The following is a 24,786-nucleotide window of genomic DNA, read 5'->3' on the forward strand; positions in this document are numbered from 1 at the left end:
TTGGAAAATGGCTGCAATGAAACAAAGAGTGAAAAATTTAAAGGGGTCTGAATACTTTCCGTACCCACTGTATATAAGAAAAACATACAGAAGTTTTGCAAGGTAATGGAAACCTGATGGAAAACTAATTTTTATTTTTTAAGTTGAAAGCTAGTTATCAAAATTAAAAATAGTTATTATATAAAAATGGCCCCAAATCATGTCAACATAGGCCAAAAGCATAAAAGATGCATCAACAAAGTAACAAAGTAACAGACCTACTATAAAATACAGCCTTGTCACTTTCCAAAGAAAACCATGTGTCTCCAAATTTGGCGAGTTTGCATTTTTCAGATATACTGAAGAATTAGGTTATATTCCTTATAGGTCCCATGACATGCTATTCTTTGGATGCTTTTACTGTATATTGGCCCTAGTTGTCCCCTTATACTCTATCTAAAGTCTCTTTCCTGAAATTCAGCCTTGGTGCAGAATTACAGCCACCATAGCCAGTCCCACACTGAGCTTTCCTTAATACGTGCCATTTCTAAGTCTGTAGCTTTTAAGGAGGAGGGGGGGTGCAAGGTGGAGGCAGGACATGTGGCCTTGACCAACTACCACTTTGCTCGTTCATAAGGGGCAGGATTCCAGATCTCCCCATCTGAGTTTCATTTTCTCAGAGGCAGAACAGGATCCCCAGGGCTTGGTTTACACCTACGACAATTTCTAGCCTCTGGGGTAACTCATATTAAAGTAAAAAACCTGATAAAGTGAAATTAACATGCCATGGGACCTTTTTAAGGCGTTATGAAAATGATCATACTTCTCAAGCAAAATAAACAATGCAAAACCCATTGGATCTGAAAATCTTATTGTCACAAAGCTAAAACCAGTGTTTGTTTGTTTTCAAATGAACCGTTCAGTTTGGAGATTTTTACATGCATTATGATACTGATACAGAACCATTTTGATCATATTTGGTACTTAAAATGAAAGTTTAACAACTTTTAATCTTCATTTCCTTTTTCATGAAGTGTTTTCATGTCTATCCCCTTAATTGTGTATTAGCAAGCATCCTCAAAAAAATTTGATAGTTGCTAGTTTAACCAATCCAGTATGCAAAATAATCATTCTGCACCTTAAAAAGTATTATTCCTCATATACTGTAATGTAGTAAAAAGTGTGACCTCTTTTTTTCTGTGTTTAAAGAAGTGAAAGTGGACAGCACTGTCCTCTCCCCCCGCCCTGCACTGGAGTACTCCGGGACAGTTTGGGTGTATGCTCCTCTGAGCGGTCTCCTCCTGCTCCACCCTGATGGCTCAATCTACAGCGTCCACAACCATCTGGCTCTCCCGCTGTTTGGCTATGACAAGCACGAGCTGCTGACAAAGGTTAGCCAACATCACCTGCTCTCAACAAGGCTGTTTAGATTAACAACCGTCCCAACTCTCACGTCTGTCTCTGCTGCTCTGTCCTCAACAGAGTGTCACTTTTCTGATGCCTGGTTTCTATGGATGGATGACTGACTCAGACAGAGAGCCCAGCCCCTTCTCTGATTCTCAAGCAGAGGGCAATAAAAGTACAGCCTCATCTAAAATATCAGGAAAGAACGGTGAGCATTTTTAGGTATATGTGATGTGTACATAATGGCTTTTTCACAACCCACTTGCAGTGATAAGGCTAAACCAGAGGTTTTCAAACTGTGAGGGGATGTAGGCTTTTGTTGGAATATGCACCTCACAATTGTGTCTTTTCATGTCACTGCTGCTACTTTATTCCTGTTTGTAATATTTATGTTGGCTTGTCATAAAATACTATTTGTACAATGTATTCTTTTCCTTCTTTCTCTAAAACCTTAGACCCTTCCTCACTGGTGGCTGGTGATATGGCCACAGTGCATCAGGCTGTCCTGGGAAGAACCTCCACAGGTAGAGGCAAGATGTTCACTGGAACCGGCACCAGGCTGGAGAGACAGGGCAGCGCTTTGTCTACACTTTCTCTTCCTGCTGTCACCTCCACACGAGTGGTTATGTAAGTAGCAATCCCCATTTCCTTAGTGTCATAAGCAACCTGAATGTCTTTTTTACTCTAGAACTCAATCTCTTCATAGTATCAAAGGATAATAAATGTATTGACAATGACCGTGCACAGACAGTAATATGCCAGCAGACCTTAAAAAGAAGAGCAAATCAAATCTTTATATTAGTATCTTAGTATTTTGACCAATAATGGACCAGAAAAAAACTGCTGTAGCAACATCTGCAGCCATTTAAGATAAGATAAGATAAGATAAGATAATTTGTTTAATAGTCCCCAGTGGGGAAATTACTGCACTACACTCTGTGTACACACTTTTGTTAGTACTCACACACAGGCCTGAAATACACACACATGCTCAGGACCTAAACATGCACTATACATGGAGAGATGTCAGAGTGAGTGGGCTGCCAGCTGAACCAGCGCCCTGAGCGGTCGGGGGGGTACGGTGCCTTGCTCAAGGGCACCTGGCAGTGCCCAGGAGCTGAACTGGCATCTCTCCAGCCACCAATCCACACTCCCAACTTTTTGGGTCCATACGGGGATTTGAACCAGTGACAGTCCGGTTCCCAACCCAACTCCCTATGGACTGAGCTACTGCCACCAACCACCATCGCCATCAACCTGAGTGCCTTGGAAAAACAATGTCAGCAAAAAAAAAAAAAACTCCTACAAATTCATATTGTTTTTTAAAGTTATGCTTGATTGATCGTTAAATGTGAAGTTCACAATAGCTCATTTATGACCATTGCATGTATCCTCACTCTTTCACAAGAAACATAAATCTTAAAGGGACCTATAGTTTTTAAGAATCAATATTCTATGAATGCACTGATTATAAGCACAATTTTTAAACATTCATGTTGTGGGTGCACACATCTGAAAACAAATATACAAAACATCTAGTTCCAGATTTTTTGCCTTCTTGTACTATAATAATTACACTCTTAATAGATGTGCATTGGCACTACAACACACAGATTTAAATCCAGTCATTCTTTCCTCAGGGTTGATGACACTACAGAGCTGATGGAGGAGGCAGCGCAGGTTGCTTTCTGCACTAGCCAGCTAGACACTGCTGACACCACTCAGGCACTCCTCAAGACATTTGCCTGGGTGGAACCTCCGGAAGAAGAGACTTACTGCCTGGTTTCCACGGAACAGCAGCGTGAAGGTGAAGTTCATGAAAATAATGTGCCCGCCATCAATATTATCCCAGGGTATGATTCGGCTAAACCTTTGTAGGTTTTGTTTACTATAATTTATTTGTAGTTCTTCCCTGCAACCCAAAAACTAAACTGCAGTATATTGTATATCAAAATGCTTCATGTAAATATTTCATATTCTGTAGCGTGACTTTCTATTTAGAGTGTGTTATTTACAGCATTTTAAAACCGCAGTCTTTGAAAGACTGTATTAAGAGCATGTTCTTTTTTGGTTTCCTTTTTTCTCTCTTTAGACATTCCCAGTCAGATTGGAAATGCTATTGGCACGGTGGGTGGCACCGCACCGGATGTAGGCAAAGACCACCGCTCATGTGCCCCTGGGCTCCAAGACTCCAGCTTTGAGGTCATCTCAATAGAGAGCAGGTGAAGCAAAGTGCATCCATAGCATCTATTTGGACTGAATAGCTTTTTACTTGCATCATTTACAGGCCAGTAACCATTGAAATAGGTTAATCATTTCCAATTACGTGAATGTGGTACAGCCCTAATTGTCAATGAAATGCCGGGTTGAGATTGTAAAGAAAACTACAAACATTTTCAGAAAGATTGTATTTCCCTGCATCTTTTTGATAACAACAACAAAAATACCATTTGTTTTTCTGGGAAGAGTTGACAATGTTATGCCATTGGTTGTTCTTTGACATAAGTTTTTTTAAACTCAATTTCCTAGGTCGTCCTCTGGCTTCTGTGAAAAGTTTGCTGTCCATGGTGGTTCTGATCCAGGCCAGGCAATGGACTCCCGGTCAGCACACATAGTGGATTCAGTCAGCTGTTTCCTGGACCTTAACAGCAATGGTGAACTGGTGACCCGCGCCCTGTCTGAGCTAGATCTGAGCGATAGCATAGAGCTTCTCAGCGGCGGAGGGTACAACAATGACAACCAAAACTCCCTGACATCCTGCGATACAGCTGAGCTCCTGCGGACACCCTCCCCATGCGTGGTAGGGTCGGACCAGGAAGCAGAGCCCGTTGAGACTGATGTCAATGCCAGAAACGGCTCAAAAGAAGAGCAAGTAGAAGACAACCACAGGGAGCAGCATCAGTGGGCTTCTCTTTCTTCAATTCATAAAGAAAAGAGCCAAGAGCTCTGCATGCCAATGAACGGTGGAAGTCAGCCAACACCGGACATTCCTGCCACATCTACGCCTAAGAAACAGAAGGGGAATGGAAACACCCTGTCCTCAGACACTACACAGATACTGGAGGGGCGATACGAAGGAAGCGCATTCCACAGAGATGGCACGAGAGTAGGTTGGTACTACTCCCAACTGTTTATCTGTTTCCCTCAAACAATGTACACATTGTGTTACATATTCAAGTGGTACCTTATGTTCTCTCCAGATGTGCAGTGTGATGTGTGCAGGACTAACCTTCCTGATGGACGCTCCATGTTCTGTGTGTGGATGAGTAGGCGTGGCCAACAGGGGGCCCTGTTGCAAACAGATCAATCACAGCACAATCAATCAGGAGCTAGTCTGGGAGAGGTCAATGGCAATATTTAGTTATAAGTTACGATGGCACATATTATTTCTTTATCAAAATATTAAAAGTGGTGTTCTGCCTTCAACTCCTAATTCTGTACTGCTTTCCTCCCTTAGAGGATTTGTGAGGCTTTGCACTCCACCATGGATCTTGAGAAGTCTCGAGCCTGTGACGGGCAGTTTGAAGAAGAGTACCAGCCTCTCAACCCTGTGGGTAAAGGAGCCTTTGGTTTTGTCTGGGAGGCGATGAGACGCTCTGATGGATTAGAGGTAAGAAAAATGTTTCATTGTTGCAGAAAGACATCCCGCTGTTTTTTGCATTGACATTTGCCTGAGTAATATGAGTGTTGTGGTGACGTAACCTCTTTTGATGTGTTTTTGAAATTGTGCAGGTGATAGTGAAGTTTATTAGGAAGGCCAAGATAGTGAGTGAGTGCTGGGTAGATGACCCCATGCTGGGACGGGTCAGCCAGGAGATTGCCATACTGACACGAGTACAGCACCACAACATAGTCAAGGTAACTGGGTTGTCACATCAGAACCTTTCAAGACACAGAGTTGTAAAAATGTATTATTTTTCTTAGTGTGTGTCTCTGGTGTGTCTGTGTGCGTCACTAGGTGCTGGAGGTGTTTGAGAATGGGTATTACTTCCAGATGGTGATGGAGAAACATGGGGATTGCTTGGACCTTTTTGATTTCATAGACATGCAACCAAGGCTGGATGAACCCCTGGCCAGCTACATCTTTAGACAGGTAAGTACATGGGCAAGAAAATACACGTGACCAAAGAGTCAGGAGAGTGGGCTTGGAAATGTGAAGTATAAACTTGTTCCTTGTTCAACTGGAGGTTCTGTCTCTCCCCAGCTGGTGGCTGCTGTCTTTTATCTGAGGAATAAGAACATCCTTCACAGGGACATAAAAGATGAGAACATCATCATCGACAAAGGTTTCCACATTCGACTGATAGACTTTGGCTCTGCTGTCATGATGGCTCCCAAGAAGCTCTTTTACAACTTCTGTGGCACACTGGAGTACTGCTCCCCGGAGGTGCTTCAGGGAAATCCGTACGTACATAATACCTGTGAAGGATGTTACTTTTCATTGAGCGGCATATAGGAAGTATCATATTGGTCTCTGTTTTTATAAATGGTTTAGTTTAAAAGGGGGATAACTGTCCCTGTTGTGCTAGGTATCTAGGTCAAAGCAAAGTTTTCCAGTCCTGTGTGACTATTATGACCCATTAACCTTTACAATGTGCAATTAAACTATATGTAGCTTCAAGGGTATACCGATTGTAAAGTTTAAAAGCGGTACCAGGACACTAAAAAAACTGTCAACTAAAATGGTTCCATGTTCTCCATTTACCCAGTATAAGCTTATTTTGATTGTTTGGCTCCTTGTTCTTAGCTATGAGGGTCCCGAGCTGGAGATGTGGTCTCTTGGTGTATTGCTCTACACTCTGCTATTCAGTGAGAACCCTTTCTGTGGCGTGGGAGAGATCCTGCATGCCAAACTAAAGCCTCCGTTCCCCCTCTCTCCAGGTATACTGCCGTTTCATTTTCATTGACTATCACACAGAAAAGTGTGCCTTTCAGTTACCAAAAACAATTTTTTTAAAGCACTCTGAGCTTAAATTTCCCTATTTATACACTCAGACCTGCATGATGTGTTGTGTGGGCTGCTGCACCCTGATCCCGCTCAGAGACTGACTCTGGACGAGCTCCTGCTGCAGTCCTGGATCAGCCAGCCCATTTCCCTGGCAGAGTACAGCTGGACGGAGGTTGTTCCTGCAACTAACACCTACCGTGAGTACCCTTTAACACTAGAGTTAAAATAACAATGGCCAGTCATGTTTTCCTGTTCAGATATGTCAGGGCTCCACCTGTAATGAAATATCACTTGCTTTTTTTTGTATGCAATATTTGTAAAGAATCACTTAACATCCAAATTCCAATGCTAAATGCATCCCTAACTTTCCCATCTTGTTTTAAAAAGCTTCTAACCTAAGGTAAAAGCTTTGTTTTGACAGCTGCTGGTGGCTTTGGTCTACAGTATGCGTTTTTCAATTGGAAATTAAAAACCTGTAAGGTCAACGTTGAAGTAGTATGAAATAGCACCTGGCTGTGCTTGTTTTGTTTGGCTTAATTTTAGAGTTTGTAAAAAAAGGATGCCACCCTTGCATATATGTTGCCATAGAGAATATCTAAAATCTGTATTTAAAAAACAGCAGGGACAGCTTATGTACTCTGTACCCTTTCATCTTTTCACAGGCCCACCACAGCACGAGTCCAGTCCTAAAGTGTTTGTCAGACAAGGCTTGTTCCCGGATGAACATGATGAGACTCTTCCTGATGACGAGGAAGATGACGAGGAAGATGACGATGACAGGTTGTCAATGGTTGCCCTGGAAACAGAGCTTCAGAAGTACCTCCATGAAGATTAAAGACTGAACTGAAAGGGAATGGAGGCCAAGCACCCATCCAACATTTGGTATCAGGATGTAGCCTTCCCCCCTTTTTTTAAATTATTTCTTTTTTTTGATTTATGTAAATTTGAAAGCATTAAAAATTGTCGTACATGATCACAGGGATCCAGCTTTACCACTAAGCCACATAAGTGAGCACAACCTCAAGTTGTTTATCTTAGAGAAACGACACAGAAAACTTAGGTTAATTGAAGTTGGAAGGAATTGTTTAATGTCTTTTTTATGTTCATAATTTTAATCTTGAGTGTTTTAATTAAGAATTGTAAATATTTTATCTATTTATTTTTATTCTATAATAATGCAATAAATATTTGACCATAAGTGTGTTGTTACTTTTTATATGATTAAGGAGAAAAGTTTTAACGGTCAAAAGTTTGTTATGCAAACATTATAAAGTATTGGAATTTAATATTTATGCAGCAAGTAAACAAAGTAAAACATTAAATAACAGTGCAAGAAAATTTCATATTGCAGTTTTTATTTTTTAAATTTTTTTGTGTGTGGCTTTTTTCATTTCATTAGATAGTGCAGGTATGAAGGGAGGAGGAAGCAGCAAAGCAATGTTTAAACTGCAGATTTCCAAAACAAATCTTTTTTCAATTGGATTTTATTTCTCAGATCCCCTCTCTAGTATTGCTAATATTCCATGTCAACTTGAGTTAAAATACTTAAACCATATTATTCTACTATATAATTGGAGGTAAATTCAAATATAAATAAGATTGTTGTACATTTACGCATGTGTCTCTCAGCTCATAGAAATACAAGTTTGAGTTTAAAAGTAAACTTGGATAATGTTGGCGGGGTGCACTAAAATACCAGTTTAAATCGACATACCATTTGAATCTGTTCATGATCCGTTTGCTCACAAATCATTGGCATTTTGGAGCGTACTCGTGGGGATCACATGTTTAAAAGCCAATTGATATTAAACGAACTGTTCTTATCAAATGGCACTAAAACGTCTTGTCTCTTTGACAAATCCATCAGTAATGGTTAGTGTCAGTCTGAAGACATTTAGGCCGTGAGCCTTCAGAGCGTTACTTCTCGTCAAGCAAGAAGAACATAGCGGAACCATTTTACTGTACCCTCTGTTGCGAATGAATGACGGTAGTATATGTACGAGGGACAGGCATGGGTACCCAAGTTGCTGCATGTAAGGTAAATCAGAATGCTACTATACCTGACAATTTTACTTATAAGACAATTATGTTGTAGAACGTTTGATTGAATGAGCCACATACTTACACATACATACAAAAAACTTGAAGAAACCACAGACACCTCAAACCTTTCCGCTATAATATAACCTGCATGTTTGCTAGCATGCTAATGATATCACAGCTGGTTAATAGCATGTGTTCCGCTAACCTCTCTTCTGTAATTGCTCTACGGCCATAACAGTGTCCTGTTCTGATTGTACAACATAATTCAACAACAGGAATTAGACCAGGGGTGTGACGTAACTGCTGTTTGTGTATCATAGCCATGATTGCTCTCCCACAGGTTCTTCAGTTTGCTGTGAGAAAGGTCACCTCTTCTGGATTTGGTCCGCTTCAGTTTGGGAGATGCCACCTCCAGCCTCTATGCACTGAGTGCAGGTTGTTCTGTTCCTCTACCAGCCAGAGTACTTTCCATTCAACGCCACAAAGCCATGAACTCCGTCCTCTATCCAGGAAGCCAGCCACAGAGCTATCCCTACGCTCACTGGTTGATATGGGATTCACACACTCCCAGGCAGAGCACATCAATGATGCCATGTCCAAACTCAGAGGAGGAAGTGCTACCAAACATGCTCTGTCAGCCCTCACAGCTCTGTTCGCCTTGGGCTTCAATCCTTCTAGCATGCTGAAACTTTTGGAGAAATGTCCTGAACTGTACACCGTCAAGGAATCGCAGCTTCAGCAGCGCATAGGCAACTTGCGGAAACTAGGGTTAGTTGAAGGTAAGATCACGATCTTTGTGCAGCACAGATTTTCATAACATGTTTGAAGCACTGCCTTAGGTGGATGTAGTATGCTCAATACTAATGAGGTGATTTGTATGACAATCAAAGCACAATTGTTCATTATGTCCCTCATTAGGCTGTCTTCAGAGAGTGGTGTCCCATTACCCCCACATCCTGACTGTGTCTGTGAAGGCAATAAAACACGTGGTGGTGTTCCTCAGGGAGAAGTGCCTGTTTACCGCCCAGCAGGTCACGGACATCCTCAGAGATAGTCCGGCCATAGTTATGGAAAACATGGGTCAGCTGGAGTACAAGTTTCAGGTCAGTTTTTAAGCTCATTCACTGGTTCAAGCTCAGTTGTTTATCTTTGGGTTTTAGACTGTTAGTCAGCAATTTGAAGGCATAAGCTTGGGCTCTGGAAAAGTGTAATGGTCTTATTTCTTTTACTGGTTTTAGACATTTTAAAGATTAGATGATTCATTGTTGAATCAAAATAGAATCAGAAATAATTCTTAATTGTTGGCATAATTGAAATATATGATAGTTCAATAGTTCTAGAGACAGATAGAGTGATGTTCTCATGGTAGACTGCAGGTTTGTTGACTTCCTCAAAACTTGACCAAACATCACATCAAAGGCCACCGTAGAATAAGACAACATCCTTGCTGTTCACATAGCCAAATTATAGATACTACTTACATACAGTATGCATTATGTATGTATGCACTTTTCCACTTAGTATACAAGAAATCAACATACTTTACTGTTTTGCTATGTCAGGCTTTTTTAAACTTAATAATCAGACAGCATTTCTTCACCCAAGGATTTCTTAATAGTTTTCCCAAGGTCTTTGTGTAGCTGTTTCAACACAATTTGATTAATGTTTTACCAGCTGTAAGCAGCTCGTCCTTTTCCTTTGATTGGGGGCCCATAGTGCCCATCAACAGCACACACATGCTCCAAACCAAGCATTTTAGGAACCATGCTAACACTCCACATTCTCTAAACCTGCGTAGTAGTATGGGATTGGGTTACTGCTACAGTATTCCCTGTGGTAGCCAACCTTACGTACGTACTCTAAATCTTTTGGGCAACTGATTGTGAATGGATCACAGTGTTGTTATTAAGTGTTCTATGACTGAGCTGACTTTTTGTACTGCTTTTAACCTTGGGACTGATAATTTAGCCACTATAGTAAACACTATAATATAGCAGGGTTGGAATTTAACTTTTTTGTCAGTGGAGTCCAAAATCTACCGGCCACTCAATAGATTACCGTTGTTTTTGGCTAGTAAGTAAAGCAACTCTAGCAGCCCTTTAAATATTTTACCAGAATTTGGCTGGTGTTACTTTCCAACTCTGCAATGTAGCCATGTATCTGTTGAGTTACTTGTTACTCTCTTGACCACATTGTATCTGTAAAATAACTAGTTATTATTTAAGGTTATCTTTTTAGTGTTTTTGTCATTCCAACTAATTGGTGTTTGTAACCACATGTATCAACTCCTCTCTTCATAGTACGTCTACTTCCGAATGGGTGTCAAACAGCAAGAGATGGTGAAGTCCAGGTTGTTCCGTTTCACTCTGGACGAGGTGCGCTGTCGACATTGTTTTCTGGAGCGCAGGGGCCTGTATCAAACCCCAGACAAAAAAGGACAGACGTTGGTCCTCAACCCCAAACTGGACAGCATCCTCAGCGTTGACCAGGACACCTTCCTGGCGCATGTTGCCAATGCGTCCACAGAGGAGTATGATGTATTTAAGAGAATGATGGCACAAGAATGGCATGAAGAGCAGCAGCAGTGGGGCAGCATTGAAGTTGATAGTAATGATGATGATGATGATGATGATTATATGGATGAAGAAGAGGAGGAGACTAGAGGGAAAAGTGGATACAGGAAGAGTAGAAAGAAATAACAGCACTGTGGGAGAGACCAAGAGAACATAAACTTAAGAGGAAATGACATGATTAGAGGAAATGACATCCTTTGATGATAAACGAACCAATAAAATGTCCCCTATCTGTTTGTTGGGCTCAGGTGTCATTAAGTGCTATAGAAAATTCTTATCTAAAACAAACATGGAAACCCATGTCATGGTCATTGGTCATGGTCACTAACTTGTTCTCTTTGAATGTACTATGTGATGGGAACAGATTGGACTGATTGAACCTTTTTGAAGTGGATTTCTGTGTTTATCCAAGTGGCCGCATGAGGATATACGATGTAATGATGTCGGTGGGAGGTTAGGCTGATGGTGGTGATTCTATATAGATGAGTCACAACCGACAGGTGTAAATATGGTGAACGTTTTCCCGCATATATTCTTTCCAGAATAGAAGGAGGAGGAGGAGGGAGGGGCGGGCGAGCAAGCCTCCGTTCTCTTTGACAATACTTTGAGCGTCGAACAAGAAGTGACATCACCCCACACTGCTTAGAGCACCTTTAAGAGGAAAGGGTACATCTAATGTAGTTAATCTAGTTCAGGGATCTTCAACAGGGGGTCCGGGACCCCTAGGGGGTCCTCGGAGTCAATGCATGGTGGCCGTTCCAAATTATTGTTAAATTATTTTCAATTAATCCAAAATATTATTAGCAAAAATTACTCCTCCCTGAGTATAGGCTTACTGACCCATAGGTAAGGCAGTCTCTAAGGAATCCACCCACAGATACAGTTCATCCAAAGGAGTTACTGTGCTACATTTATGTTTAACATTAAAACATAATTTAAAAAATCATGCCAACTATTATAGGGCTATTTTGAAAGCTCAGTATTCTATGCAAAAACAAATCTATAAAGGATTTACGCCGCCCTACAAGTGCTTAAAAACCATTGAAGACCCCTGATCTAGATTGTTGGATGGAAAAAAAACCAAAAGCTGAATCAGATTTAAAACCTCTTGGGTAGAAAACACTGATAAAGTTACTGCGTGAAGAGCAGCTGAAAGGATGAAAGCTCCACCCCGTTACTATGAGACTGCTAAGTGGCTTTAGCTTTCTCCATCCCATATCATCTGTGTGAGTCAACAACAAGTACATCAGATAAGGCCTGCAGGTGAGACGAGTCGTACAAAACCGCCATTGATTAATAGAAGCGTTAAGCCCAATGGATGTTCAACATAGAGGTTTTTTGATCTGGACATCAGGTAAGAAAACATACCTTTGGTCAATCAATAGTCAGTCAATATGTGTGTCTGCACGAATATTCCAACCGAACCAAGTGATTTTATGTTTCTGTCTCAAGTGTTTGAGTATTAAGCTGGGGGTAATTTTTTTAAATCTTAATTTTATCCATTTTATACTGATGCCCAACCCAAAAGTGTAGAAAAATCTATATTCTAATTCACGGTTTCATCCAAACTGCAACTGAAGTCAACTGTAATTTTCTTTGAGAGCTCTATGTCAAATATATATTTACAACTTCTTCATTTGCATTTTTTTCAGTCACACCATAACAGTCAAGGGACAATGTCCATTACTGCATGCTCATATTTGAATTTTGGCTTCTCATTTTCCCTGAACTGGTTTACCTGGACTAAACATAACCTGGAGCCACACTAAAAAAGTTACATCAATGTCCTTTGGATTAAAACCGAGTCAGCCAGAGCAGTTATAATAATAATAATAATAATAATAATAACAATAGTAAATAATTTAAAGTGCCTGCCTCATTGACACCCATGTGAAGACCCATTTCTGCTCACAGGAGTTCATTAGATTATAATTATGAAGAAATATAAATAAAATAGTCTCTCTGCTCATACAATAGATGTATGCAGTTACATGCTTGCATTTCAAAGGGGATGCAGTCTTATTGTTGATATTAATGTATTAATATCTTTTCATTAACAGGAAGCTGCTGGAGAAAGTAGTCAACACACTGGAAAACACAACTCAGTCACCATAATGCCATCAATGCTCCTGTCAAACCTCACACAGGATTGGGTGGAGAGTGTGCGGAGGTGGCACCTAGATTTTTTTTTCATCCCCACCGTAGTCTTTACTCTGGCAACCTTGCTTGCCAACCCTGTTCTCCTGGCATGCATTTTCCTGAGCCGTGCCTTGCGTCAGGAGACGCGTTACCTGCTAGTGGCCAACACCCTGACAGCAGACATGCTCTTCCTGGTCCTCAACCTGGCCACAATGACCTGTAACGCCGTGAGAGCTCAAGTACCCTGGGTCATGTGTGAGCTGGTCATAGCCATCACTATCACCGCCTACTGCTGTGCCATCCTCACCATCACCCTCATGGTTGTTGACACCTACGCTGCAGTTCGCTGGCCTCTCCATTACCATGACATTCTTCCACCTGCCCGGGTCTACCGCATACTGGCGGGGTTGTGGGTGCTCGCAGCCATTTACCCTTTCACCCTCGTGATCATAATGGTGATGGATCGAGGAAATTCCCATGAAAACGTGGCTGTGTGTATAATCCTCCTCTCCCTGGGCTTCGTTCAGGTCAATAACATGATGGGGATCTACATCTACTTCTTTGTAGCTGCACTCATCTGTGCTGTACTCATTTTTTTCTGCTACATTCGGCTCTATATGGTAACAAAAACCCAGGGCATCTGGCAGAGCCGCTTCTCCAGGGCCCGGATCACGCTGCTAGCTCATGGCGTTCTTCTCCTGCTCTACTTTGCCCCCGGTTTTGTTTTCACCTTGGAGCTCTTCCTGTTTCAGAGGAACGACATAAGTCAGGATGTTCGTGTGTGGATCAGCACAGTCAATATGGGTGTTTTCACGTTGCTGCCCAGGGCAATTGCTCCATACCTGTACGGACTGAGGTACAGGGAGATCTCTGATACTCTAGTGCAGTTTCTGCACCAGCACAGGGGACTCAGCCAGGTTACTGTTTCATGAAGACACTTACAAACTGGCAGTCTTTTCAAATTTTTCCAATCAAATTACTTGTGAAATACATATTTTCTCAGCTTTCTCAGTCGCCCTCAAACAAACAATGATGCAACTGAAAGAGCAGTAGCCAGAATGACTCTAAATTTCCAAGATTTGTTTTTTTTAATTTTGACCTCAAAATATGGAATTTCTCCAAATTTGTTCTTGATTTAAGATACAGGAATATTGGTACAGGAATGTTGGTGTGTATTAGGTTAAACTTTACTTGAACTTTTCTACATAATGGTGACATGACACTGTCTTGAACGTGTCATAAAACATCATAAACAAGTCATAAACGGTCAGAAACATTTGGTTTTGTCATGACAAGTTATGGTTATTGTTAGGGTTAGGGTTCATGAGTCATGTCATTTTTATGTAGAATAATTCAAGTAAAGTGTTACCGTATATTGTCTAAGTGGGGTTTCAAAACACTCCCCACAATGTCAAGAATGTAATTATTGTTGAGACACACTAAAATCCCTTCATTTTTTCTTGATTTCTGGTCTACAGAAGTCCAATTTAAGAATAGTGACTCTAAAACACCACGTGTAATTTGTGTTTGAATTTAGAACACAAACTCCACCCTTAAATTCCCTAATTCCCCAAAACAACACTGAGGACATGTCCTCTGTGTTCTCAATGGTAGCTATAGCCCAGGTTGCTGCTATGTCCATGTTTTCCATTGCTTCATTGCCTTATCAGTCTAGTCTTTTTATATATATATATATATATATATGTATTATGTTCTATCAGGTTTGTGTTTTTAATTTTAAAAATAGTTTTTTTTTTACTGCTGTGTGGCTCAACATCAAACTCTGCAGAACTCCCTTACTTTCCAAGTTTATGTCTCATTGTTGAGGTGTCTTTAATCCCTTTTCTTTTCTTTTTTTTAATAAATTTTACAAGCAGAGTGTATATTGTATCATCATTATGTAACGTAAATGCCATGATAAGCCTGACACTCAGCCTCAAAGTGTTATGACCATACAATGCACTTAACTCCATCTGCCCTCATAGCTGTTTGTCTAAAATTGGTTGTCAAAGAAGATCATTATGGCTGACTGACTTGGCAACTTTATGCACTAGAGTAGAGAAAAAAGCACCTTCCCTCATTTCCTGTGGGAAGGTGTGGTTGTGATGGATAGTGATGAGTCAGATATCCTAGCTGCAGGGACGTGTCTCCGTCTCAGCTGTGTGTCATCTGTAACCGGTACACAAACTCAACAGCAGAGGGACACATTTGTCTCTCCACTGAGCTTTGTCACTGCTCTTTCCTGCTGCAAATTTGAGTGTGTTTGCTTAGTATCAAGCCACTGGGCCTTGCTCCCTCCACACATCCTCCAAACATCTGCTCCTGGCGCTCACTGTCATCCTTTCTACATCTGTCCGTGAATCAGATCCGCACCAAAATCACATTTGCTAATACTATCAGTTTCCATGGCACAGCAATTACACAGCTTTAATAATAGGCTACAACTTGTCTGATTCTTTTCTGTGTTGACTGATATTTCATGGACATGTTTGCTCTTGGCAGTGATGCTTGTACCCTTCTTTTCTACGTGGTAGTCTTCTCGGATTACAAGTTTTTGTTCTGGTGAACTTGTACAGCAGGTGCCTGCATTGTTCTCACCTGCTCTGAGCTGTGCCCACTTCATGATGTGTGTGTGTGTGTGTGTGTGTGTGTGTGTGTGTGTGTACGTTTACATTTTGAAGTGCCACATTCATTTCATTTTTCCATTTTACAGTATAAACCAAGACATTGATAACATCGTGGACACTTTCATGGAACTCAATTAGGAGCTCTCAGAAATATTTTTCAAAAAAGCAAGGAAGTTGTGACATCCTTTGTTCCAACTCCTCCTTCCTCTTTACCTGGACACGCGTGCTGCGTTTCACCCTGTTCATGTGGCAACGTGATTTATTACACAGCGTTTTTTCTTAGGAACACGCACGGATATTCTTGTTTGTTTGTCTGTCAGTGTAACTACGTAAATTCCTAGACGTCTATGGTAAAACGGAAGGCTGGCGTTTTATTTAATAACGTTGGCCTAAACATTTGCGGTTAATATTTTCGTAGTAAGTGTCCTCTACACGTTCATACAAGTAAAGCCATACAACTGTTACTGCTTCGCGGGTATTGCTCAACCGCTGTACTTCTTTGTTATGAGCTGTTTTCTCCACGAAAAGTTACGTTTGTTTGCAAACAAAGAAAAGCCACGTGTAGAGCGAAAGGCACTCGGGAAATGTTGTTTCTCTTAGGAAAGAAAGTAAGCGACGACAATCAATTAAACTCAAATACCCATAATGCACCACAAGCCCCAGCCTAGTGGCCGCAGTGGGCTGGATATTTTTTTTTGCCTGACAAGTATAAATATGGGCTCTGTTTTGACTGTTAGATAGTTTGAGCCCTTTTGTTTTTGTCATCCCCAAAAAGTCAAAATGTCCCGTGTAAATAACAGACTGCCTTGTTTGCCATAACTGTTCGAGGGCAGACATTGTTAAAGATATTGTTCAACTATATTTCAGGATATAGTTAGATTTATTTTTGTTTTGTTTTGTTCACTTAAAACCGAAGAGGAAGTTTCATCTGGAAACCTCTCTGTAAGGTAACACCTTCTATCTATGTTGTTAATGACTCTGTAAGTTCTGAATTTAGAAGAAAGTCTTACTTTCCGGTTGAATTTGTATTGAGTAAAGCAACGGCTAGTGCTTTTTTCTATTGTGTTTACAAGGGCTAACGGTCGGTACGAGGCAAAGTCTCCTTTGTATATATACAGAAGCACAACTGTCCTTTGTGTTCCCTGTTCAGTGTTACTAGCTTCATATGTATACATGAACACATTGTATTTGATTTTCTGTAGTGAATATTTAAATGTGGGTTAAAATGTCATATTTAGCAAAAAATAAATAGTAAAGTAATATGTATATGATTTCACAAGCCTCTGTCAATTCTGTTTAACATCACATCAATTACAACATTAAATTATTTTTATTTTATGTAATTTCCTGTTATTCTTTATATCATTGTATTTATATTTGTAATATGTCATGCATCAGACACCTCTGGCTAAACCTGTCCTCTGGTTTATATGACATCAAGGAGTTGCTGCTGCACGTTAATAACCCTCTTGAATAGTACTGAGCCTGCCCAGGCTGAGCCAAGAGTTAAAAATAACCTGAGATTAATGACCTCATAGGAAGATAGGCCATAGATAAGATGAAATATCTTCAAGAACTTGAGAATTGGCTGCCCCAAATATACACACATTCTTTGTGGACATAATTCAGGGGACACATTGGTTGTTATTGGCTATAAGTAGACAACATGTCTACAGGTTGAGCTATAACAGAATGTGACTCAAGGTTATCAGTAGCACTGGCTTTGCACATGTTGTTGTAGCCTAAATGTTAATAATTTTGGGGTGTCTCCCCCCCCCCCCCCCCCCCCCCCCACTCTCTTTCAAAACACATCTGACTGAAATGTAGGTTGGCCTTCCTACTGTTGCTCAACCTCTCTCCCGCCTGTATCTCTTTGTCATCTTCCATCTCGTGCGATTCTTTGGGCTGAAGGGCACAACTGTTTTGCAGCAGTGATGAGCTAAAGTAACTGTCAGGCCGATCTGTGTGCAGCTCAGATTTCGTTCCTTAAAACTTTTTTCTTAAACTGTGATGCAAGACATTTTAGTACCACCCCATGGGCTTGACAATTTTTTGTTTCTTTCCTATTTTTGTACACATGCTTTGTGGCTTTGCTCTGTGAGTGCTTTGTTTGCCTATAGTGAATGTTCTCAATTTGTACTACAGTGATCCTATTCAGTTGCTTTTTATAAATTTGTGAACTGGCTATCCCCTCCTACCCCACCGAATAAGATGCCATTATAATAGTAAATAGTGATGTAATGGAAACATGTTTCTTTTGTAATAACACTGTACTGATTGGTCTCCATCCTCAGGTCAACTTAAAGCTTAGAGAAGGTCTACGTTAAGGTGAGGTAGCAGCCATGGTGTTGATTCTGGGCAGAAGGATGAACAGGGAGGACTCTGGGATCAGAGACTCACCAGCTGTCAAACGAAAGGTGCTGTCAAATGCTTTTTTATCTTGCAGCTTTTTCCCAAGCTATTAAAGTCAGAAATTTAAAATAAATAAATATTAATAATAATAATATATTTATATGTGTTGGTGTCCCCTAAGGTTTTTGAGGTTGACTCCAAAACCTTTGCCAGCCAGGATGTCTTGGACTTCTGTTCTGGCTCAACCCACTCTGAGGGCATTCTGCAGGTATTCAATGAGTTTCGTGACTGCCGCCTGTTCACTGACGTTGTCATCAGTGTGCAGGGCCGTGAGTTCCCCTGCCATCGCGCTGTGCTCTCTGCCTGCTCCTCCTACTTCAGAGCCATGTTCTGCAACGATCACCGTGAGAGCCGCGAGATGCTGGTTGAGATCAACGGCATCCTGGCTGAGGCAATGGACTCCTTCCTCAGCTATGTTTACACCGGTCGTGCCAAAATCACCACAGAGAATGTCCAGTTCCTCTTTGAGACCTCGAGCCTCTTCCAGATCTACACACTGCGTGATGCCTGTGCCAAGTTCCTGGAAGACCAGCTGGACCCTTGCAACTGCCTGGGCATCCAGCGCTTTGCAGATGCCCATGCCCTGAAGCAGCTAGCCAGCCGATGCCGCAGTTATGCCATTGCCAACTTCTCAGACGTGGCTCAGCATGAGGAATTCCTCGACCTCCACAAAGAAGAGCTGGAAGAATACGCTGACAGTGATGAACTGGCCATCGGTAAGGAGGAGGAGGTGTTTGAGGCAGTGATGAGATGGGTGTACCACGATGTGGAGCATAGAAAGCCCATGCTTAAGGCCTTGCTTCACCATGTGCGACTGCCCCTTCTGCACCCCAACTACTTTGTCCAGACAGTGGAGGGAGACCAGATTATCCAGAATGCTCCGGAGTGCTACCAGCTTCTTCATGAAGCCAGACGCTACCACGTGCTCGGAAATGAAATGATGTCACCCAGAACTCGTCCACGCAGGTAATTAAAAGGTTGACTTACTAGTTATGAGAAAGGCGACAGATGATTTGGCCTAGAAGTTGAGTACAAAATGTTTTAAAAAAAAACGGTGATCTATCCATCACCATCATTTGTCCTGTCACAACATCTTTGGCTTGTGGAAGAAAAGTTTGACTTGTTAGTCTGATGAAACCTTTACAGTATATGTTGTGTTTCCTCTGCATTGTTGAGCACCAGTTCTTTTCCATTAACAAAAAGATTTAGTTTGATCTTTTCTGATGTCTGATGCTGTTTTGTCTTGTTTGGTTCAAACAGCTCTTACACTGGAATGCCAGAGGTCAGAATGAGATACGAAAACGTGTCTTTAAAAGCAGTTAGTCAACCTTTTATCCTACATTCATTGTATAGCTAGAGGCTACAATGACGAATGATGAACTTGGTCCTCCCGCCTCCCAGCAGTGTTGTTGTTGCGTCTGAGTTATTGTTGAATGCATGTGTTAGAGAGACAGCCAGACAGACAGTGAGACAGACAGTGCTATTGTACTGAGGTGTGCCTTTGGCTGAGCAGTGTTGTTTTGGCCCTATTTTGAAATGGAAATGATAATGAGGAAGGCAGGGCATGTTCCTGTATATAGAATTATGTAATCCAAGAAACGGAAAATGTTGAGTCTTGTTATCATACCAGCAAAGTAACTCACCTTGTCCATGTATTTTTGGCTTAGGTGATCTCACCTGTTCACTTTTTACCTGTTTATTTGTTTTTTTACTCTGGTCCTTCTGTTATTGCAATTGGATGTTACAATGTCATGTTTGATGAAGGAAAAAAGTTGGCGCTGACGGTAACCTTATCAATCAGATACCATATGGCAGCCTGCTGTACAACAACAATAGTACAGCTGCCAGTTGTCAGTTATTAATGCTGTGTGACGTGTATTTCAGGTGTATTGTGTCCGTATCCAGGCAGATCTGTTCAGATTAGCAAGCCAATCAGTCAGCTTCGTGTGCCCTGAGGGCCAAATCTGCTCCTGCTAAAAACAGATGCCTGGTTATCCCCTGTCTGTGTCTGCATTGACACCTCTTTTTCTTTTGGGAAGCCTCTAGAATATAATTAATCACATGCACACACACATTTCGTTCACACACGTGAAGCTAAAATGCTTCTGGGCTCTCTTATACTGTAGATGTATACAAGAATGTGAAACAGCCCGCATCTCCAACTTCTATCTGACTTATACATACTGAGCCTGAACAGAGAAATGTGGGGTAAAGTGCAAAGAAGAAGAATTTTGTGCCACATGTGTTCTTACAGTGGTATTCAAAATGTACTGGATTTTTTTTATACAGTCCAGCATCAGTATTTTAGATTTATACAATAATAAAAGAAGCTGTAGTAATTTGCTTGCCTCCCCTAGGAAATGCAGTCATATCCATGGCATGAGTTAGAAAAAAATAGAAAATCTTTGTGGTAATGGAAACTCAGCTTAAGTCTAGCCCCACGTGTGTTTTTGTTATATTGATTACCACTCTATTCCTGCCTTGGCACAAATTTCTGCCATCTGTAATTAGAAATCCCTCCAAGTGTAGACATGTGAATGTTTACATGTCTTTATAACCTTTGTATGTAGGCCAACTGACATACAGCGTTTTAATTAGTTGCTATGTCTGTAATCTGTACATTCTTGTTGCAAGCCTTTAAATTCAAATATGCTCGTCTTGTGTACGTTTTTATGTTTATTTTTTATAATAGCTTCAGCTGTGTTGTTATTTACCTCCATCTTTGAATTGGATATTTTACTTGAACCGTTCCATCCTTAGTCTGCTCCCTTTTACAGGTCGACTGGATATTCTGAGGTGATTGTAGTGGTGGGGGGTTGTGAGAGAGTGGGGGGCTTCAACCTGCCCTACACTGAATGCTATGAGCCAGTCACAGGAGAGTGGAAATCCCTGGCCAAACTACCTGAGTTCACCAAGTCAGAGTATGCTGTCTGCGCCCTCCGCAATGACATTCTGGTGTCAGGTAAGACCCCACTACATCTGTTACAGACCATTCAATAGCATAGACCTGTCAGGGCTGAAACACCAGCCAAACTGCAATGTACAGGTATCTATTAATCTCAAGTCAATTTTAAGCGTTGGTATCAATAGTATTACACCACTTTTTGACATCATCCATATGGTCTTGTTTGTTACAAACTTTGTTTTCTCTTAATATTAGTAAGATTGTGCCATACACAAAAAGAAAAAAAGCACTAGTACACTCATCAGGGACATGGTCAGTGTGTTCCTTGGCTTTGCTTGCAATCTATCCCCAAGTGGAGGGGCAGGAAAGGCCATGGTGGCTGTTTGCCCTGTGTTATTTCTTTTACAGCGACAGCCTGTTTGAGTCAAAGGAAAATAGGCGAGCAACCTCTGGATGCACACTCTAGGCTCAGTGCTGAGAGAGGCTTTCATTGGCCAGCTCATTCACTCATTCCCTCATTCCCTCTCTCTCGGCCAATCATAAGGTCACCACCTGTTACATTGGTTCAGCAGCTTTCTAGGATCTTCTGTATGCAACAATCTAACATCTCTTTTTGATTTTAGACTACACTAAAAGGTTGTGATGTGATTTTCTTGAAACAAACCTAAATCTGAGATATCATAGCTTATTGCTGCCTGGCAAGGCTGCTGCATGTTTGGAACCAAGCAAGGGCCAATTGTGGTGTAAGCCTTCTTTTGGGGAAATACAGATCTAGATTAAACAAAACCATCTTTCATCTTAACCGATGAGGTCAGTGGAACGTAGTTTCTAAAGCCAAACATTGATATAATCATGAGCTGTGTACAAGATACAGTTCTGTATGGTTGTTGGTTATAGGGTATGGATGTTGAGAGTTTTCCCTTTATTTGGATATGTTTCCAAGAATAAACATTGACGTTCAGAAGTTCAAATGTGCCTGCTGGGACTGCTCATGCTCAAACATTCTTCACATGAGCTGCAAAACATTACTGTACAAAGCAGTTAAAATATATAAAGAAGGAAAAAAAGAAGGCGATGTAGAAAAAAAAAAGTGATCCCCTTCGGCAGAGTTGGCAGTGTTTTGCTTTTTTATGCTCTCACTGTGCCAAGTCCTCACGTGTTTGCTCTCAATCTACCTTCACGTGCTGCCTGGATAAGTCAACATACCCCCCCCTCCCTCCCCCGTCTTTCTGCCTCACACACATATACGAATGCACTACTGCTTTATAGCATATTAGGATCTTTGTTGCTCCATTTTCTTCCTTTGTTGTCCAATCTGCCTTGAAACATTTAACCCCCTTTTCTCAACTTTATTTTTTTATTGCACTCTCTCAATTACATTCCCACACATACCTCCAGTCTGTCTGCCCCTCTCATCACACTGGGAACTGGTGCAAATACTTTGGAGGGCCTCCAGTCTCTAACATAGCTGCAGTTAGCTGTGGTCTTAAAGAGATACTTGGCTGATATTCAACCCAACTTTGGATCATAATAATGTTGGTAGTATGTGTAAATGAACTATGTTACTCATAACTTTGCTCCATTTCACCAGTGCCCCGATCTCCTTATTCAGAGGTGTTTCGCATCACTTAGAGCTTTGCTGCTGGCCGCAGGGCTTTTGCCCGAACTACAGATTGTACTTCTGCATAGGGACACAAAGTGTATAGAAGCGTATCGAGAGTGGTTCCTCTTTCAAACACAGACCAAACTCAAGTTAAACTGTAATACTAGACAATGTTAATCAAATATAAACATAGATTGTGTTAATGTATTGTCTATTTCTTGCCTCAATGTTTTCAGAAACACATTTTAGCTTACCATTTATCCATTAGACAAGATTGTTTGTTGCAGCGCATAAATCGGTGCTACATGCCAAGATCAACCCGGTTTAATGAAAAAAAACTCTTTTCAGCATTAAAACACTTCTCTAAATAGGATGTGGCTCAATTGAGTGTATAAAACCTCTTAGGACAGGGACTGACTTTCTCCCAGATTGAGCATGCTGACTTAACTATCAAATGCTTTAAATTCTGGAGTACTTCCGATTATAGTCTGCAAGATTCCAGTAATGTTCGGCTCTCACAAGACAAATCAAGCTTGGTTTACCGTGGCAACATAAAATAAAGATTTGGGTAATGTCTAATCAGCTAATGAGCAGAAATGTGCTTGCCTCAGACATTACAGAGGGGTGGACATCATAGTCTTTAGCAGCCTGACTTTTCTAGTTGTCTTTCTCAGAAAACAGACATGTTACAACATATTGAACTAGAACATTTGCATTAGCATTAAAAAGTCACGCAATGCATAACTCTCAGAAAGCTGACACACAAATTATTTTGGGACCTCTCAAAGATGCCTCTTGTTCCTTAAAAACAGTAATTAGCAGCAGTGGACCTCCCCGTCTAAGCCAGTAGGATGGAAGTTGTTGGGGGGGGGGGAACAAAGCCAGCCTTCTAAAGGTACAGTAGTAGTTCTTTTAAATAGGTCAGCTGTTCTCAGTTTGCAAAGCTATCTTTGAAGTGGTCTGTCCTCTGTCAATGTGTTTCCTTCATGCAAATCTTTAAAATGAGAAGCCTCAATGGCAGCAGACTGTCTGGCTCGTTTACTATTTGGAAGATCAACAAGCAGACACATGTTAACTTCCTTCCCTTGTGTTCTTTCGTCTGTGTGCTACAGTATAATTTTAATTAACGATTGACCAATAATAACCCATATTACCGATGTAAAGCCACTGGTTTATTTGAATAGGTGACCTTTCACTGAGGTGATTTTGTATTGTTGAATGACACACATGCCTAATGACCGTACCCGCTGGTCTAGTCTGTCAGCCAGTTATCTTACATTACAGAAAAAAGCTCCTGCTAAGATTGCATGCAAATAGGCCTAGACACCTTTGTTTACGCTGGCAAGTTTTCTTTATGTCTTTTATTATTGCTCCATATAAGCAACCATGTACCGTGTACAAAGAAAACACCCAATTAATTATTAATTAATTAATTCATCAATAATAATTCCATCCATCCATCTTCATCCGCTTATCCGGTATTGGGTCGCGTGGGGGGCTGAGCACCTCCAGAAGGGCACCCCAAACTTCCCTTTCTAAAGCCCCACTAACCAGCTCCAACTGGGGGATCCCGAGGCCTCCTCCCAGCTGGACGTGCCTGGAACACCTCCCTAGGGAGGCGCCCATGAGGCATCCTAACCAGATGACCGAACCACCTCAACTGGCTCCGTTTGACGTGAAGGATCAGCGGCTCTACTCCGAGCTCCTCTCGGATGACTGAGCTTCTCACCCTATCTCTAAGGGAGACATCAGCCACCCTCCTGAGGAAACCCATTTCGGCCGCTTGTACCCTAGATCACTTTCTTTTGGTCATGAATAATAACTCTCTCTAGATAACGTATTTTTTCTTTTTAACCTAAATTGGACACTGTTGTCTTAGGTTTTTATTGGTTAACCTTCATTTTATCATGTCTTTGTCTGTCCTTCATGCTAAAACTTTAGCTTGTGCCACCCATTGTCTTTTTAAAAGATTAGTTTTGATTTTGCCTCAGTCTGTGGAGGATTAATAGACGTGTGTGTGTGGGTGTGGGTGTGTGTGTGTGTGTGTGTAAAGTAATTTTTTTTAACTTACGATATGATACAGAGCGACTATGGAGCCAAGCAAAATTGCTGCAAGCTCAATGATTGCAGTACAATTGGTTTTGCTATATCAC

General features: G+C 41.2%; 4 protein-coding genes across 5 annotated transcripts in view; all 4 read left to right on the top strand.

The window, feature by feature from the left end:
* pask (PAS domain containing serine/threonine kinase) overlaps window positions 1-7,578 on the top strand; it is a 13,051-nt gene extending 5,473 nt beyond the window's left edge. For both annotated transcript variants that reach the window (XM_034886779.1, XM_034886781.1), the window contains 14 exons: window positions 1,189-1,370; window positions 1,462-1,591; window positions 1,839-2,010; window positions 3,024-3,190; window positions 3,476-3,605; window positions 3,913-4,493; window positions 4,584-4,726; window positions 4,841-4,993; window positions 5,116-5,241; window positions 5,342-5,476; window positions 5,588-5,787; window positions 6,131-6,264; window positions 6,379-6,528; window positions 6,994-7,578. In XM_034886779.1, coding sequence (XP_034742670.1) covers window positions 1,189-1,370; window positions 1,462-1,591; window positions 1,839-2,010; window positions 3,024-3,190; window positions 3,476-3,605; window positions 3,913-4,493; window positions 4,584-4,726; window positions 4,841-4,993; window positions 5,116-5,241; window positions 5,342-5,476; window positions 5,588-5,787; window positions 6,131-6,264; window positions 6,379-6,528; window positions 6,994-7,166 — 2,576 coding nt within the window. In that variant the 3' untranslated portion in view covers window positions 7,167-7,578. The remainder of the gene's footprint in view (window positions 1-1,188; window positions 1,371-1,461; window positions 1,592-1,838; window positions 2,011-3,023; window positions 3,191-3,475; window positions 3,606-3,912; window positions 4,494-4,583; window positions 4,727-4,840; window positions 4,994-5,115; window positions 5,242-5,341; window positions 5,477-5,587; window positions 5,788-6,130; window positions 6,265-6,378; window positions 6,529-6,993) is intronic.
* Window positions 7,579-8,274: 696 nt separating this feature from the next.
* mterf4 (mitochondrial transcription termination factor 4) lies at window positions 8,275-11,183 on the top strand. The gene is made up of 4 exons (XM_034886907.1): window positions 8,275-8,369; window positions 8,715-9,153; window positions 9,293-9,477; window positions 10,675-11,183. Exons 1-4 carry the CDS (start codon window positions 8,313-8,315, stop codon window positions 11,071-11,073), a joined length of 1,080 nt encoding a protein of 359 aa, XP_034742798.1. The 5' UTR covers window positions 8,275-8,312; the 3' UTR covers window positions 11,074-11,183.
* A 1,628-nt stretch (window positions 11,184-12,811) lies between these two features.
* Window positions 12,812-14,078, top strand: LOC117953656 (probable G-protein coupled receptor 148). The gene has a single exon (XM_034886909.1). It carries the CDS (start codon window positions 13,062-13,064, stop codon window positions 14,016-14,018), a length of 957 nt encoding a protein of 318 aa, XP_034742800.1. The 5' UTR covers window positions 12,812-13,061; the 3' UTR covers window positions 14,019-14,078.
* Window positions 14,079-16,401: 2,323 nt separating this feature from the next.
* klhl24a (kelch-like family member 24a) overlaps window positions 16,402-24,786 on the top strand; it is a 16,476-nt gene continuing 8,091 nt past the window's right edge. Inside the window, exons 1-4 of the mRNA XM_034887497.1 lie at window positions 16,402-16,660; window positions 18,008-18,130; window positions 18,247-19,091; window positions 20,903-21,124. Of these exons, the coding sequence (XP_034743388.1) occupies window positions 18,056-18,130; window positions 18,247-19,091; window positions 20,903-21,124 (1,142 nt within the window). The 5' untranslated portion in view covers window positions 16,402-16,660; window positions 18,008-18,055. The remainder of the gene's footprint in view (window positions 16,661-18,007; window positions 18,131-18,246; window positions 19,092-20,902; window positions 21,125-24,786) is intronic.

This window comes from Etheostoma cragini, chromosome 12, assembly GCF_013103735.1.
Source record: "Etheostoma cragini isolate CJK2018 chromosome 12, CSU_Ecrag_1.0, whole genome shotgun sequence".
NCBI classification, from domain to species: domain Eukaryota; kingdom Metazoa; phylum Chordata; class Actinopteri; order Perciformes; family Percidae; genus Etheostoma; species Etheostoma cragini.